We start from the raw sequence: 14005 nt of genomic DNA, 5'->3' as shown, positions 1-14005 counted from the left end.
AGTTTCGACTATGAATTATCCTTGAAAACTCTTTCGATAAACACTTAAACTTCATAAGGCTCTTCACGGGCATCCTTGAGAGTATCTCTACCACGAGATCCATATGGATCCACATTCTTTCATCCTCTTCCTTCTCCATAAGTTAGGTTGCAATACTAATTATGGTCGTATTATTCAGAACATAAATTATTTGAACGACTTGTGAGACTTTCCCTTATATACAAACCAGTAGATATACATCAATATTCCTTAAACTTATATAAGGAAGATTCACATTTATCTCGACAACAATTATATATTGAAAATAAAAACTAATTCAATATTGGACGTAGGCATGGGACGTGGTTGGTGATTCTTTAATTTTGTTTTGTATATCTTATTATAAAATATTTGATGATATATCCTCTTGCTCTGTGTTATCCGCAGTTTTCTTCGTTTTTTCCATCTTTGCATTTTTTTCCTTCTAAATATATAATTAATTAATTTTATGCTTTTAATAATATCTAATCAAATTTAATAACATCATTACCATTTATTCCAGAAATGTACTGTAGATTGAGAAGTAATAATGTATTTGCCTTTTTTGTAAATAATAATAAAGATATAACATACCAACTGTAATAATATCGTTGACAAAAAAAAAACTCTTAATATTTAGCTGTCGAAGTAGAAAAATCTTGATAATAGCCAAAATACATCAATATAACTAGAGACAATATTACTTTCTTTATTTTAAAAATAGAATAATAAATATTACTTTCTTATATATCATTTGTAGGTTGTTTACAGTTTATTATGAAATCTGACATTTTTAAATAAAAAAGAAGAAAAAACACGGAAAAGAACATCTTCACCACTCTCTTCCATCATCAAGAGTTCAATTTAAAAATGTCCTATAATGTTGACCCAAGACGAAGATGAAGAGCTTATTTTGTTCCTGGAGATGCGTCGTCACGAGAAAGGTCACCGACCTATGCTTCTAATGGGTTCGTGTTCGTATATATAACAATAGCTAGGTCCAATACTGTATATTTGTTTATGTGTTAATACGTTGTTGGATTTTTTATTTCTTTTTGGCAGGATCTGATCATAAAAGTAGCCGGACGACGGCGATGTCCTCCCGACAGTACTCTCTCCGAACAACCGCCGCCGATAACTTCCTTTACTCCGAGAACGAGAAGTCCGATTATGAATGGTACGTAATATCCCCCCTCCCTTTAATTGTGTTTATGATTTCTCAAAGTCTGATCATGATTTTTATAAAATTTAAATTTCCTTGTAAACATTTCCTTTTTTTTTTGGTTACATTTTGCATTAAAATATTTGTACTTGGAAAGTGAATTTGATCAATTTTCTAAGACATTCTTGCTAAACTCTAGTGTGTGATCTCTGATGTCTGGTCTTGTTCAGCTGATTTGTACGCATTCTAAAACGTCTCACTTATGGTTTTGAAGTTCTCGTGCCTAAAAAGTCCTTTTGCATGAAATAACCGTTGCATAAAACAAACTTTTCGATCACTTTTCCTTATGTTTATATATCTTAATTACAACCTTAATTAGTTTTAGTTTAAAATTATTTTCTAAACTTCGCCCTTTTGTCAATGTTCCAATTGGCATGTCTCAAATACAGCCATGAGTTAGACAATTATCAGCAAAAATCGATTTATATATTTGTTGATTGTTCATATTGTTCCGGACCAGGCTGGTTACGCCGCCAGGCTCACCGACTAGAAGCGTAACGAACCAACTCGACTCACCCTACGAAGACCGGATGACTCTTATATCTAGGGTACGGACTCAGTATATATGTCTCATGGTCTCGCCATTCTCTTGGATTTGCGATTTTGCGGTACAGTACTCTTCTTCATCATCTCTCATTGTTTGTTTTTTTTTTCTACGTACAGTTAGAGAACTACAGCAAAGAAGAGAGGGACAACGTACCACCCAAGACCCAAAAGACGTCGTTACACAATTCCTCCTCTGTTTCTGTAATCAGAAGACCATCGTCCTCTAGTAGCTCAAGGTCAACCAGTAGACCTTCCTCACCATCCAGAAGGTCTACTCCAGCCAAAAGGCCATCAACGCCAACCTCAAGTGCCACCTCAACATCTGCACGTGGCTCATTAACCTCGTATTCTGCTACTAGTAGCTCAAGCTCAACGACCAGAAGACCTTCTTCAAGCTCTGGAACCTCACGTGTTAACTTAACCGCTGCACGTGCCACCAGGCCCGCCACCTCAACCGGCCAACAAACTACTAGTTCAGCCACCTCTACTCGATCCAATAACCGGCCGATGTCGGCGCCTAATTCAAAACCGGGATCGAGGTCAAACACTCCAACTCGCCGTCCATCTACTCCGTCAGGTTCATCGACTGTATTGAGAACTAAACCGGTGAGTAAACCGGCCTTGTCACAAGGAGCTTCTCCGATCGTGAGATCAAGGCCATGGGAACCTTACGAGATGCCTGGATTTTCTCTAGAAGCGCCATCGAATCTTAGAACTAAGTTACCGGATAGGCCACAAACCGCTTCAAGTGTCAGAAGCAGAGCATTTGGTGCGTCTAATAGTTCAAGATCAGCGTCCATAGAACGCGAGGTTTCAAGGAGACAGTCTTGTTCGCCTTCGAGAAGCCGGGCTCCGAACAGTGCTCCGAGTGGAAACGTAAACGGTGCTGTTCCTTTGTCACGTGGACGACGAGCAAAGACTAAGAACGATGATGGTGGATTGACAAGTCATGTAGCTAAGGGGAATCAAAAGATCGAGAGAGTTGTAAATGTGAGAAAACTTGCTCCACCACGAGTGACAGAAACCAGAGGCAGAGGACTTGATGGTGATGGTGGCTCCTACGCTGGGAAGTCGAGCTCGGGATCTGATGGTTTTGGGTTTGGGAGAAACCTATCTAAAAGCTCCATGGACATGGTACGGTAACATATATGTTATGAAATGAAATGATATTAAAAAGGGACATATATCAACCATGCATGATGTATTGTTTAGACGACTTTTCAACTTTCGAACATTTCTTCGAGAGTACTTTTGTAATGGTGTCTCTATGTGATAGTAGGATGTTAGACGAGGAAGCATGGCGGGTAATTTCCGACCGTCAGTGACGAAAGCACGGGCGACGTCATCGTACAGTGTGAGATCATGTAGAAACCGGCCGGTGAGCAGCAGCGGGAGCTCGGAATCGAGTGTCAACATTTTGTGCTTAGACGGTAGCGACGACAATCTGAGCGACATCAGTTACTCTTAAAGTAACCCATGAATCTCTGTCTTGGTGTAGAAAGATACTAATGATCATCAGGCAGGTCTTATTAGAGGCTCAAGTACTCAAGTACTAGAATGCCCATGAATTTTGGTTTGTATATTACTATATTAATTAATTTTGGACCTAAAAATACTGTCTCTTGATAATAATGATACAAACTGTATGTAGTGTTGTCGTAATTGTTACTCACAACTCACAAACTTAATCTGTGTTTTTCTGTTTTGTTTACTTTGTTTTTGTTTAAAGTAATCTAAATCAAAATACTTAGTACGGTTCCACATTTTACTATTATAGTTGTAAAAAAACAATGATCACATACATTCGAAGTCAACAAAAGTTGTCTCTCTGTTTCTTAAGCAACAAAAATAATAATTTTATATTTTAATTCGATTAATTGAGAACGATTAAATTAACGGCTGACATGCGATGCTGGTAGAAACAGGATAACGCATCTAACGCCACGTGTAAAGAAGTCTCAGGTATCTTTGTAATTTTACATGAAAACCCCTTCATCTCTCTCGCCTATAAAAATATCTTAGAGCCAGAAAAACCCTCTTTAGCGGAGAAAAAAAGAGAGTAGCGAAATAGAGAGAAGTTGAATCTGCAATATTTTTTGTCACGCATTTTTCTGAGGAAACTGTTACTTTTCACTACCTTAGAGTGATTCGTTCTTCACAAAGTCCGAATTGACGAAATTTTGAACGATGAATCGTTTAGGTCATAAATCTGTGGTTTATAACGGGGATTTGCGTTTGGGAGAACTTGATGTCTCTTCTTCAGGTCATGAATTCCGATTCCCTAACGATGAGATTCGAATCCACCATCTATCTCCCCCTGGCGAGAGGTGTCTTCCCCTCGCGATTCTTCAGACGATTGTTTCTTTTTCCGTTAGATGCAAGCTTGAGTCATCTGCTCCGGTCAAACCTCCAGAGTTAATGCATCTTCACGCTCTCTGTTTCCATGAATTGAAGGTATGTTTTTCGATTTTTTCCGATTTTGGTCGGTAGCTTTGAATTTTTGATGATTTTTGGTGATTTACACAGACTGCTGTGGTTTTGCTCGGAGATGAGGAGATTCATTTAGTGGCTATGCCAAGTAAGGAGAAGAAGTTCCCGTGCTTTTGGTGTTTCTCGGTTCCTTCAGGTCTTTATGATTCCTGTTTAAAGATGCTCAATACTCGGTGTCTGTCAATTGTGTTTGATCTCGATGAAACTTTGATTGTTGCAAACACCATGAAGTCATTTGAGGATAGGATCGAGGCTCTCAAAGCTTGGATTTCACGAGAGATTGATCCTGTCAGGATTAATGGAATGTCTGCTGAACTTAAAAGGTATATGGATGATAGGATGCTGCTCAAGCAGTATATTGATAATGACTATGCCTTTGATAACGGAGTCTTGTCAAAGGCTCAGCCTGAGGAGGTCCGCCCAACTTCTGATGGTCTCGAGAAAGTTTTTAGACCCGTTATTAGATTGCCGGAAAAGAATACTGTGCTTACTAGGATTAATCCAGAGGTTAGAAGATCTATCTCTGTTAGTAGTTGTATATATGTATTCATGAGTAATCTGGTTTTTATGTTTTGGGAATAACCAAGTTTTGTCTCCTATCTGGGGTTATTTCTGATGCAGATCCGTGACACTAGTGTGCTTGTAAAGCTGAGGCCAGCGTGGGAGGAATTACGAAGCTATTTGACAGCAAAACTTAGGAAACGTTTTGAAGTTTACGTTTGTACCATGGCTGAAAGGGATTATGCTTTGGAAATGTGGAGACTTCTTGATCCGGAAGCTCATTTAATAAGTCTCAAGGAGCTTCGAGATCGTATTGTATGCGTTAAACCAGGTCAAACCCATCTCTGGCTTCTTTGATACCCTTGATCTTTGTTTTTGGTACATAAGTGTTTTGCTCCCATTGATGTAGCTTTCTGAGTTCTGTTTAGTTATCTCTTTCATTACTGTTTTTTGTGGTGAATTGTTATATATAGTTTGCCTCTTCTGCCTCTCTCTAGTGCCTCATCTGATTTGTTGACCTCTTAGTTTTTAGTATTAAGGACCCGACTATCTGCCTCTGTCTCTCTGTGAAACTCGCACTAACAAGATTTTTTTTAATTTATTTCTTGCCCTTTGCGTTACAGACGCCAAGAAATCGTTGTTAAGTGTCTTCAATGGTGGCGTTTGTCATCCAAAAATGGCAATGGTCATCGATGACCGTATTAAGGTTTGGGAGGAAAAGGATCAACCACGGGTTCATGCTGTCCCTGCATATCTCCCTTATTATGCTCCACAAGCAGAGGCATGTTGTTACTCTTGCGTTAAGCTGTGAATTCAATCCTTTATCGCTTCATTTTCCATGTGTGTATCTAACCTTTCTCTTATACCCATTTCTCAGACAGCCCTTATCGTTCCAATTCTTTGCGTAGCAAGAAATGTTGCATGCAATGTCAGAGGTTACTTTTTCAAGTAAGTTATTGTTGTTTTTGTTTTTGTTTATGTAATGAAATCATGCTGGTTGTTCTTACTACTTCCCGACATTTATGGCAGGGAATTTGATGAGAGTTTGATGAATAGTATATCTTTGGTTTACTATGAAGATGATGTAAAAAATTTACCTCCACCACCGGATGTGAGCAACTATGTCGTTATAGAGGTATCTGCAGTTAGAATTTTATCATTGTTAATTGATTGCACAAAATTCTTGCCCCAACTACAATATGCAATCTAGTTATATCTGTCTGTAGGATCCTGGCTTTGCCGCAAATGGGAATATAACAGCTCCTCCAATGATGGAAGGAATGTGTGGGGGTGAAGTGGAACGCAGACTAAATCAAGCGGTCAGTAAAATAATATAAGAAAAGTAGATACAAAATTTGGGATATGGCGATCTTTAAGTAAAAAAATATGTTTTGGTGCAAAACTTTATTTCCTGTTGTAATCTGATTTAAAATTGACTTTTTAATTTCTTGGTGAGAAGGCTGCAGCCGATCATTCTACTCTTCCTGCCACAAGTAACGCTGAGCAGAAACCTGAAACCCCCAAGCCGCAGATAGCAGTTATACCAAATAACTCTAGCACGACAACTGCAGCAGCATTGTTACCTTCGCATAGTACGAACTTTTGACTTTATATAACTTCGAATTTTGAATTGTACAGTTATATTGCACTATAATGTTTGTTTCTGAGATTCTTTATGTTTTGTCGTCAATCACAATCTAGAACCTAGTTTGCTTGGAGCTCCTAGACGGGATGGCTTCACTTTTTCTGATTGTGGAAGACCCCTTATGATGAGGCCTGGTGTCGATATAAGGAACCAAAACTTTAATCAACCGCCCATTCTGGCTAAAATTCCTATGCAGCCACCTTCGTCTTCTATGCATTCTCAGGGTGGTTGGTTGGTGGATGATGAGAATAGACCTTCTTTTCCTGGTCGACCTTCAGGAGTTTATCCAAGTCAATTTCCTCATGGAATACCAGGTTCTGCTCCTGTTGCTTCATTCACACACCCTTCTCACTTGAGGAGTGAAGAGGTTAGTTTTGCATTCCAAGTATCTCTCTTTTGACTTCAAAGTATGAGTATCTACGGTCTGAGAATTTTCATGCAGGTATCAACGGATGATGACCTGAAAAGGCAAAATCCTTCACGTCAAACAACAGGTATGTTATAGTTTCAACACTAATGTAGTCAAGCTGATACTAAGGTATAGTAGATTGTTGAATTTGTCGCCTCCGCTTGTTTTCAGTGTACTGCTCTTAGATATTGATTTAGGATAAGATAATTTCCACACCTGATTTATAAGTCTACTTGCTGAATTTGTCATAACAAGGTGGAATAATACCTTTTAATATTAGCACTTGTTCAAACTATTTGCAGAGGGTGGATTATCCCAGAGTCATTTGGTGTCGAATGGTAGAGAACATCATACAGATGGTGGAAAGAATAATGGCGGGCAGTCTCATTTATTTGTGAGTGCGCTGCAAGAGATTGGAAGAAGATGCGGTTCAAAGGTGCATACTCACATAACCACGGAATCTATTGCTTATCCTTTTTTCATGGATTTTGACTAATTCATTTACAATTTTGCAGGTGGAATTTAGGACTGTGATGAGTACCAACAAAGAGTTACAGTTTTCGGTTGAGGTAAGCTGGATCAGTTTGTTTAAGCATCTTTGTCTCATGTTAACTTCACTTTCCTTTTTTGTTTTTAATTGTTCTTGTTAATTTACGTAGGTTTTGTTCACGGGTGAGAAGATAGGCATTGGGATGGCAAAAACTAAGAAAGATGCACATCAACAAGCGGCTGAGAATGCTCTTCGAAGTTTGGCTGGTAAAATTTCTTCTTGGGCATTATTTGTGGATCTATTCACCACTTGTTTTTTGTCTTCTGTGTAGCGAGTACATTTGGTTACAGATTGGTCAATTCTCTTTGTGTTGCTTTATGCAGAAAAGTATGTTGCACATGTATCACCTCTATCTAAAGAAACAGAGAAAGATCCAAGAAATGATGAGAATGGATTTTTGTGGGAAAGCGATGAAGTCGTACCAAATGAAGGACTTGAAGAGAAAGCACTTAAAGAAAACATTCCTGAGTTGTGATTTTTGTCGCCAATGCCAAATTTGTGGAAGAAGACATAAGGTAAATATTCCTTACCAGTGTGAGAAACCAAAAAAGGCAAAGATCTAAAAGGTAACGAAGTGCCAAATAAGGGACTTTTTGATTATTAAAACATATAGCCTATCCCCTTAAGGAGCTAGTCTCATGACTCTTGTTGTTTTGGTTACTATAGAGTTTTGAGAAGGTGAATATGAAACCTTGCACCCAAGGCTCCACCTGAATTAGGTTTATGTTATGTATAGGTGATTGTATATTATTTTTAGTATAAGATGATGGTTTTTTTTGTTGTTGTTGTTGGTTCTTAAGAGCAGCATTACAAGGGATTTATGTAGTTTGGTTTAGAATCCTTTAGTTTGTAGCTCATAGCCTCAATACTGTATGGCTAAACCAAACTTCACAATACCCATAGTCCTCGTAATTTCACAAATTACATTACATTTACCTGGTTCATTTTATAAATCACCTTATGTTTCCTACAGGGGTCGTTTGTAATTTGATTGAAGAATTGGTACAATCTAATAATTTATCGCCGCTACCCACTGAATTCTGCCAACAACATACTGCATATGGTTTTATGGATATTTCGATTATATATTGGGCTTAAATTGAACATGACACTCCTCGAGGTTTACAAAAATGTTTTAAGGAAAAAAAGGAGGTGCTCCTAAACGTACGGCGTTGGCACCTTGGCCCTTCTCGAAGAGCACCACAAGTTCAAAACTGATAAACCATAAAAGAAATGTACAACAACTTGATTTTCTATAAAAGATTAATTTACACATGATTGTGATAATCATGATCATCATCATTTGTGTAAGAAATTGGAATGGTAAGACCAATCATATGATAATCATGATCGCCATCATTATGTAACAACAATATAATTGGATCCACATGATACATCCTATGTACTTAACACTAGCACTCCATTCTTTCCTCATCTCTCTGTCTTTACCAAAACCATTTGATCATACATATATACAAAGACAACACTACATGAATTCAATCTACTATCAATTCTCATAGATACAAAACGTAAAGATGAGCAGAAAGAAGAAGGCAGCGCACCTTTTAAGAACAATTTTGACTATCTGTCTGAATTCATGGGAGAATCATCTTCTTGAAGCTCTTTTGCCGGTGAATGTATGCACTCAAAACTTTTTTTGAGTTTAAAAAAGTCTGAAGTTGCTTAGAAGCTTGTGAAGTGTTCTACGTCCCCATTGGATATCATTCTCTAAAAGCATATCCGGCGTTCCAAGCGGCTCTGTCTCTAGCCGCTGCTGCTCTTCCTCTACTAAATTGTATTGCCTCTGATCTACACTTTTCACTGCTTCTAGCTCCGATTTGTCCAATAATGAAATCGCTTTTACTTTCTCTTTCTTGATTATTTCTCCTTTGGTTTCTTGCTTCTTATCTACCTGCAAATAGCTTTCTCCATTCATTAAATAAGACAATAAGGCCATTTACAGCTGAAAATCACATTGCTGGAGAATAAACTAACAGTCTTAAAGTACAGAGTCTTAGATTAGCTTAAAGACATAGTTAAAGAAACTTTTATTTTTAATCAACTGGGGCAACTAATATACAGTGTATCAATGAAACAAGAACAGTCTTATTCTACAAAAAAAACATGATGTCTTAAAGCATCAACATGCATAGATTTCATTACCATCTACAGCCGTGTGTAGATTATATAGAAAAAACAAAAACATGAAAATTTAAAAACTTATCAGGTTATATTACCTCCGGGAACGTTTCTGCTTTACCTTCGTTAATAACTTCCATATCTTCATTTTCCAAGTCAGACAGAGAAACCAATCCAGGGACCAAAACTGGACTTTCTTCCTCGGTAAACATGGCTTCGCTGGTCACAACCCGAGCAGTCAAAGCTCCATTAGAAGATTCCATAGTTTTCTCACTTTGGATATCTGCAGACTCATCACTTACGTATCCTGCATTCTCTACAACTAGTACTGAAGAGTTTTGGTGTACAGTAGTACCAAGCACTTCATCCACCTCTTCTCTAATGGTGTCAACCCTCACGCTTTGTTTAGGGTGAGTGATACTGTCTTCTTGATTGAATGGCACATAATCTTCCTCAATCATCATCTGGAGATCAGCATTACCCCAGTCTTCACATATCCTGATTGTTTTATTAGTTTCCCAGGTTTCAAGAGACCGGTTTGGACCTGGTTGCCACAAGATCTCCCCTGTCTGTGCCTTTAGTATGAACTTGAACTCAACCAATCTTCCAACAGGCAAATCCTAAGTAGAAAGAAGAAATCACATCAGAGAATTGCTAACACACATTCAATGATTCAAGTATCTAAAACTCATACATAACCTACATGTAACAACAACATAGATGCATACCAGGTCTAAGGTCCAGACATTCCCATCTGACCAGTTCAGTGGCAAGGCAGTTTCTGGATCCCAGAGGCCACCAAACACAGGATCATCACCAAGAATGAAAAAATGTTCACCAAAGACACACTCTTTCCGCAATTGGAACCTTACACGAACCTTTTTTGTAAGAGCTTCTTCGTTCACCTATAAACACAATTAATTATCTGTATGAAGACAGAGCATAAAGTAACTGTAGAAGAGAGAACACATACAAACGAAAGACCAATGGGAAATTGAAAGATAAAGCTAAGAGTTATAATTAATTACCTGAGAATCCTTAATCGAAGAAGAGCGAACCGGAATTGGCTTAAGAGTCCTGTTCTGAGCAGAATCTAAACGCAAAAACTTGAAGTGATGAAACGTTTTCCATGGAACACAAGGGAAGATCTCTGATCCACAGCGAAAAATTCGTGGAGGAGAATCTTCGAGAAGGATCTTAGATGGAGAAGAATAAGTTAGGGTTCCAATGCCAATCATCTTCATCAGAAAGAGTTCTTGTCTTGATTCAAAAGAGAAGAGACATCACTAGTTGAGTTTGGGGAGAATTGTACTTACGAAAGCAAAGCATAAGTCCACGTGGCATATCTTACTGACAGGTCGGTGCTCACCCGCATTTATTTTGTACCGTCCGATTTACGCGATTGTTTCCCACGTTACTGTAACGAATTTTCTCGGATCCTGCGTGACAGTTAGTTAACAAAACAAAAAAAAGCCCATGGGCCAAAATTAATGGATTTAATTTTGACTTCAGTGGGGAAACTAAAGAAAGACTTGTTTGTTATTCTCCTCCACCACCACAGTGCTTGTTTATGCAACCTTTCATTACATAGCTTTAGATCGTTCATCGTTGTATGTATATGTCAATGAAACAGCTTGGAATGATCATCGGAGGAAGGAACAATACAACAAACTTATACGGCTGCATAAATTGCATCTCTCTACTTGTTGTTGTTGAGCTGATATTGTCAAATCATCAATAATTAGATTAACTAAAGTAATGTGATACGTTATTTAAAATGCTTACGTACCTTGACAAGTCGTGTGGAGGATACTGATTATGCATGGACCTATCCAATTTCACTATAGAAATAAACAAAGATATAACCCCCCAATCATGCCGTATACAAACCACTAACAAACATACATTTTTTTAGTGAAAACCAATAAATTACATAAATCAAAAATACATTTTTTTTTGTTGAACTAAAACAAAACTAAAAGAAAAAAAGGGTTCAACTACACGTAATCATATTGACACACACGTCTATCTATTCGAGTTTGGACCTCTCCTTTTATTTACATGTTTCCGTCGTTATTGGCTTATTGCATATTTCAAATGTCTTAATATTTAAATTTCTTAGTCAACCAGCGTTTTTCATTCAAAATAATGTTATGACCCAACAAACATAGTTTAAATAGTATTATCAAATAATAACCTGATCAATGTAAGATAGGAAAATCGATATACTGTACCTTGACAATTTGTCCTACAAGATAACTGGATTTCTTTTAATACAAACGTCTTTTTCCAAAATCATGTTGCAACAACCAAATTAACAACACTATCATTGATCTAAAATTCAAACAGATATTATCAATTCGATATAGATTAGTATTTTTCCAAAGAAGAAAAAAAAAAGTAAAGTAGAAAATACATCTCGAATTTATTGTTCTTATGTTCCGTGTTAGCAAAAAGTTGACAAATAAGGCAATAATAGGTACGTTAGTAAAATGCAATAACAAATATTGTATGTACTTTTCATATGAAACAGTTCTTGAGAGTGTTGTACTATTATGGGTATGACTAGTATTCTACACACAAAAAAAAAAAAAAAAAAAAACAATAAACCCAAATAATTGAAAAGAACAAAAAAAGATGATAGAAATTTCCATTTAGGATGGGAAAAAAATAAACCTTTAATAAACAAACAGTAGTAAATTTAAAATATAAAGTTCTGTTAAAATAAAAAGCAAAATTTAAAATGACTTGTAATTTCCCAATACTTCGTTTCACTAAGATTAATTATTTTGGGTAATATGTCAAAGACGTCTACGTCGTGTACGTTCTTAACTTTTCAAAACTAGACAGCCCTCCAAAGGCAAGAAACATGGTCAAAACAAGTTAAAACAAGAGATAAAACAAACATACACACATAGAACTCAAAAGTGGTCTCTTTCTCATCTATCTAAAGTTTTCTCTTTTTCTTTTCTGGTTTCCAATTCAGTTCTGCTTTTTTTTTTTTTTCATGGATCATGATATAGAGAAGAGATTCACAGTAATGATTGATCACAGACGGCTAAACCAATCTGCATCATCACCACTTTTCACTGTGTTTTCGATCACTTTTATAGCTCTGATCTTGGTTACAACGTTGGTTCGAATGTCTAATTTCTCGATGCAACTGCGGAGTGATGATTACTCAGAGGTGAAGATAGAGATCAAAAGAGTGATTCCACACTTACCTCTAAGCTCTGAGAAGGATGGTGAAAGGAAAAATCCGATCAAGCAACAATATGCACAACAAATGATGCAATCTCCTAATCTGAAAACCAAAGAGAAACTCCAAGTTATTGAGATTTTTAGTGGAGATAACTTGTCTGAGAAGTTTCAAAAGAGGGTTATTGAGTTTGTCGGTGATGGATGTGAAGTCAACTTCGTCATGACATGGATATCATCTGCAGAGTTCTTCGGCAAAAGAGAGGTATTAGCTATTGAAAGTGTCTTTAAGTCTCATCCTCGTGGTTGCTTAATGATCCTATCCGCAACCTTGGATTCTCCTCAAGGTTATACAATCTTGAAACCGTTTCTTGATCGTGGTTACAAAGTTATTGCAGTCACACCAGATTTGTCTTTTCTACTCAAAGGAACCGCCGGAGAATCATGGCTCGAGGAAATAAAGACGGGTAAAAGAGACCCCGGGAAGATATCTTTAGCTCAGAATCTCTCAAACCTCATGAGGCTTGCATACTTGTACAAATATGGAGGTGTTTACTTAGACACGGACATGATTGTTCTGAAAAGCTTCAAAGGTCTTAGAAACGTGATTGGAGCACAAACTCTTGATCCTTCGTCGACAAATTGGACAAGACTGAACAACGCGGTACTAATATTCGACAAGAACCATCCTCTCTTACTCAAATTCATCGAAGAATTCGCTAAGACTTTCAATGGAAACATATGGGGATACAATGGACCGTACCTTGTTTCTCGAGTGGCTAGAGCCGTGGAAGGTTCTAGTGGCTATAACTTCACCGTCATGCGACCTTCAGCGTTCTATTCGGTAAACTGGCTCGAGATTAAGAAGTTGTTCAGAGTGGCTAAAACAGAGAAAGATTCGAGATGGGTAAAAGTCAAGCTTCTTCATATGCAGAGGAGTGGCTATGGTTTGCATCTGTGGAATAAGTTTAGCAAGAAGTATGAAATTGAACAGGGAAGTGCCATGTGGAAACTGGTTTCAGAGCACTGCATCTTCTGTGAAATTGGTTCTGCATTATAGTCTTTTGTTTGAATTTGTTCATCACACACACACTGTTGATAACTTCTTGTAAATAAAGAACTTAAAATCCTATTTAAAGCCCAATAAGAGTAAACAAATCGCCATCGATTTAAAGCCCAATATTCTTACGTTGGGCCTATATAAGCCTGCTAGGTTTCACATCAAGAACCCTAGCACTTGTATTCGAAAATTCGATAAGTTGCTTTTCATCTTTGCACTCGCTCATA

General features: G+C 37.4%; 4 protein-coding genes across 7 annotated transcripts; 3 read left to right on the top strand and 1 right to left on the bottom strand.

The window, feature by feature from the left end:
• Positions 1 to 631: 631 nt before the first annotated feature.
• On the top strand, positions 632 to 3515 carry LOC147940598 (uncharacterized). Of its 2 annotated transcripts, none has more exons than XM_087461413.1 (5): positions 632 to 986; positions 1081 to 1195; positions 1701 to 1788; positions 1904 to 2920; positions 3066 to 3515. In XM_087461413.1, exons 1-5 carry the CDS (start codon positions 899 to 901, stop codon positions 3252 to 3254), a joined length of 1497 nt encoding a protein of 498 aa, XP_087317539.1. In that variant the 5' UTR covers positions 632 to 898; the 3' UTR covers positions 3255 to 3515. The 2 variants fall into 2 exon arrangements, with proteins under 2 accessions (XP_087317539.1, XP_087317540.1); XM_087461414.1 differs by having other exon boundaries at positions 680 to 986; positions 3063 to 3515.
• A 274-nt stretch (positions 3516 to 3789) lies between these two features.
• LOC147940597 (RNA polymerase II C-terminal domain phosphatase-like 2) lies at positions 3790 to 8159 on the top strand. 2 transcript variants are annotated; one of them, XM_087461567.1, is made up of 15 exons: positions 3793 to 4240; positions 4313 to 4412; positions 4508 to 4783; positions 4898 to 5108; positions 5401 to 5558; positions 5655 to 5725; positions 5807 to 5912; positions 6004 to 6096; positions 6237 to 6369; positions 6479 to 6789; positions 6865 to 6916; positions 7134 to 7267; positions 7347 to 7400; positions 7491 to 7587; positions 7705 to 8159. In XM_087461567.1, exons 3-15 carry the CDS (start codon positions 4580 to 4582, stop codon positions 7854 to 7856), a joined length of 1776 nt encoding a protein of 591 aa, XP_087317693.1. In that variant the 5' UTR covers positions 3793 to 4240; positions 4313 to 4412; positions 4508 to 4579; the 3' UTR covers positions 7857 to 8159. The 2 variants fall into 2 exon arrangements, with proteins under 2 accessions (XP_087317692.1, XP_087317693.1); XM_087461566.1 differs by having other exon boundaries at positions 3790 to 4240; positions 4313 to 4783.
• Positions 8160 to 8615: 456 nt separating this feature from the next.
• On the bottom strand, positions 8616 to 10951 carry LOC147940596 (uncharacterized). 2 transcript variants are annotated; one of them, XM_087461569.1, is made up of 4 exons: positions 10549 to 10951; positions 10249 to 10425; positions 9619 to 10140; positions 8616 to 9293 (listed from the first exon to the last, which is right to left on the bottom strand). In XM_087461569.1, the coding sequence occupies exons 1-4, from the start codon at positions 10762 to 10764 to the stop codon at positions 9045 to 9047; spliced, it is 1164 nt and encodes a 387-aa protein (XP_087317695.1). In that variant the 5' UTR covers positions 10765 to 10951; the 3' UTR covers positions 8616 to 9044. The 2 variants fall into 2 exon arrangements, with proteins under 2 accessions (XP_087317695.1, XP_087317696.1); XM_087461570.1 differs by having other exon boundaries at positions 9642 to 10140.
• Positions 10952 to 12423: 1472 nt separating this feature from the next.
• Positions 12424 to 13898, top strand: LOC147940595 (uncharacterized). Its single transcript, XM_087461568.1, has one exon. The coding sequence runs from the start codon at positions 12528 to 12530 to the stop codon at positions 13776 to 13778; it is 1251 nt and encodes a 416-aa protein (XP_087317694.1). The 5' UTR covers positions 12424 to 12527; the 3' UTR covers positions 13779 to 13898.
• Positions 13899 to 14005: the final 107 nt, after the last annotated feature.

Source organism: Camelina sativa, chromosome 8, assembly GCF_030686135.1.
Source record: "Camelina sativa cultivar CO46 ecotype springtype chromosome 8, ASM3068613v1".
Taxonomy (NCBI): Eukaryota; Viridiplantae; Streptophyta; class Magnoliopsida; order Brassicales; family Brassicaceae; genus Camelina; species Camelina sativa.
This window is presented reverse-complemented; position numbering and strand designations above follow the sequence as displayed.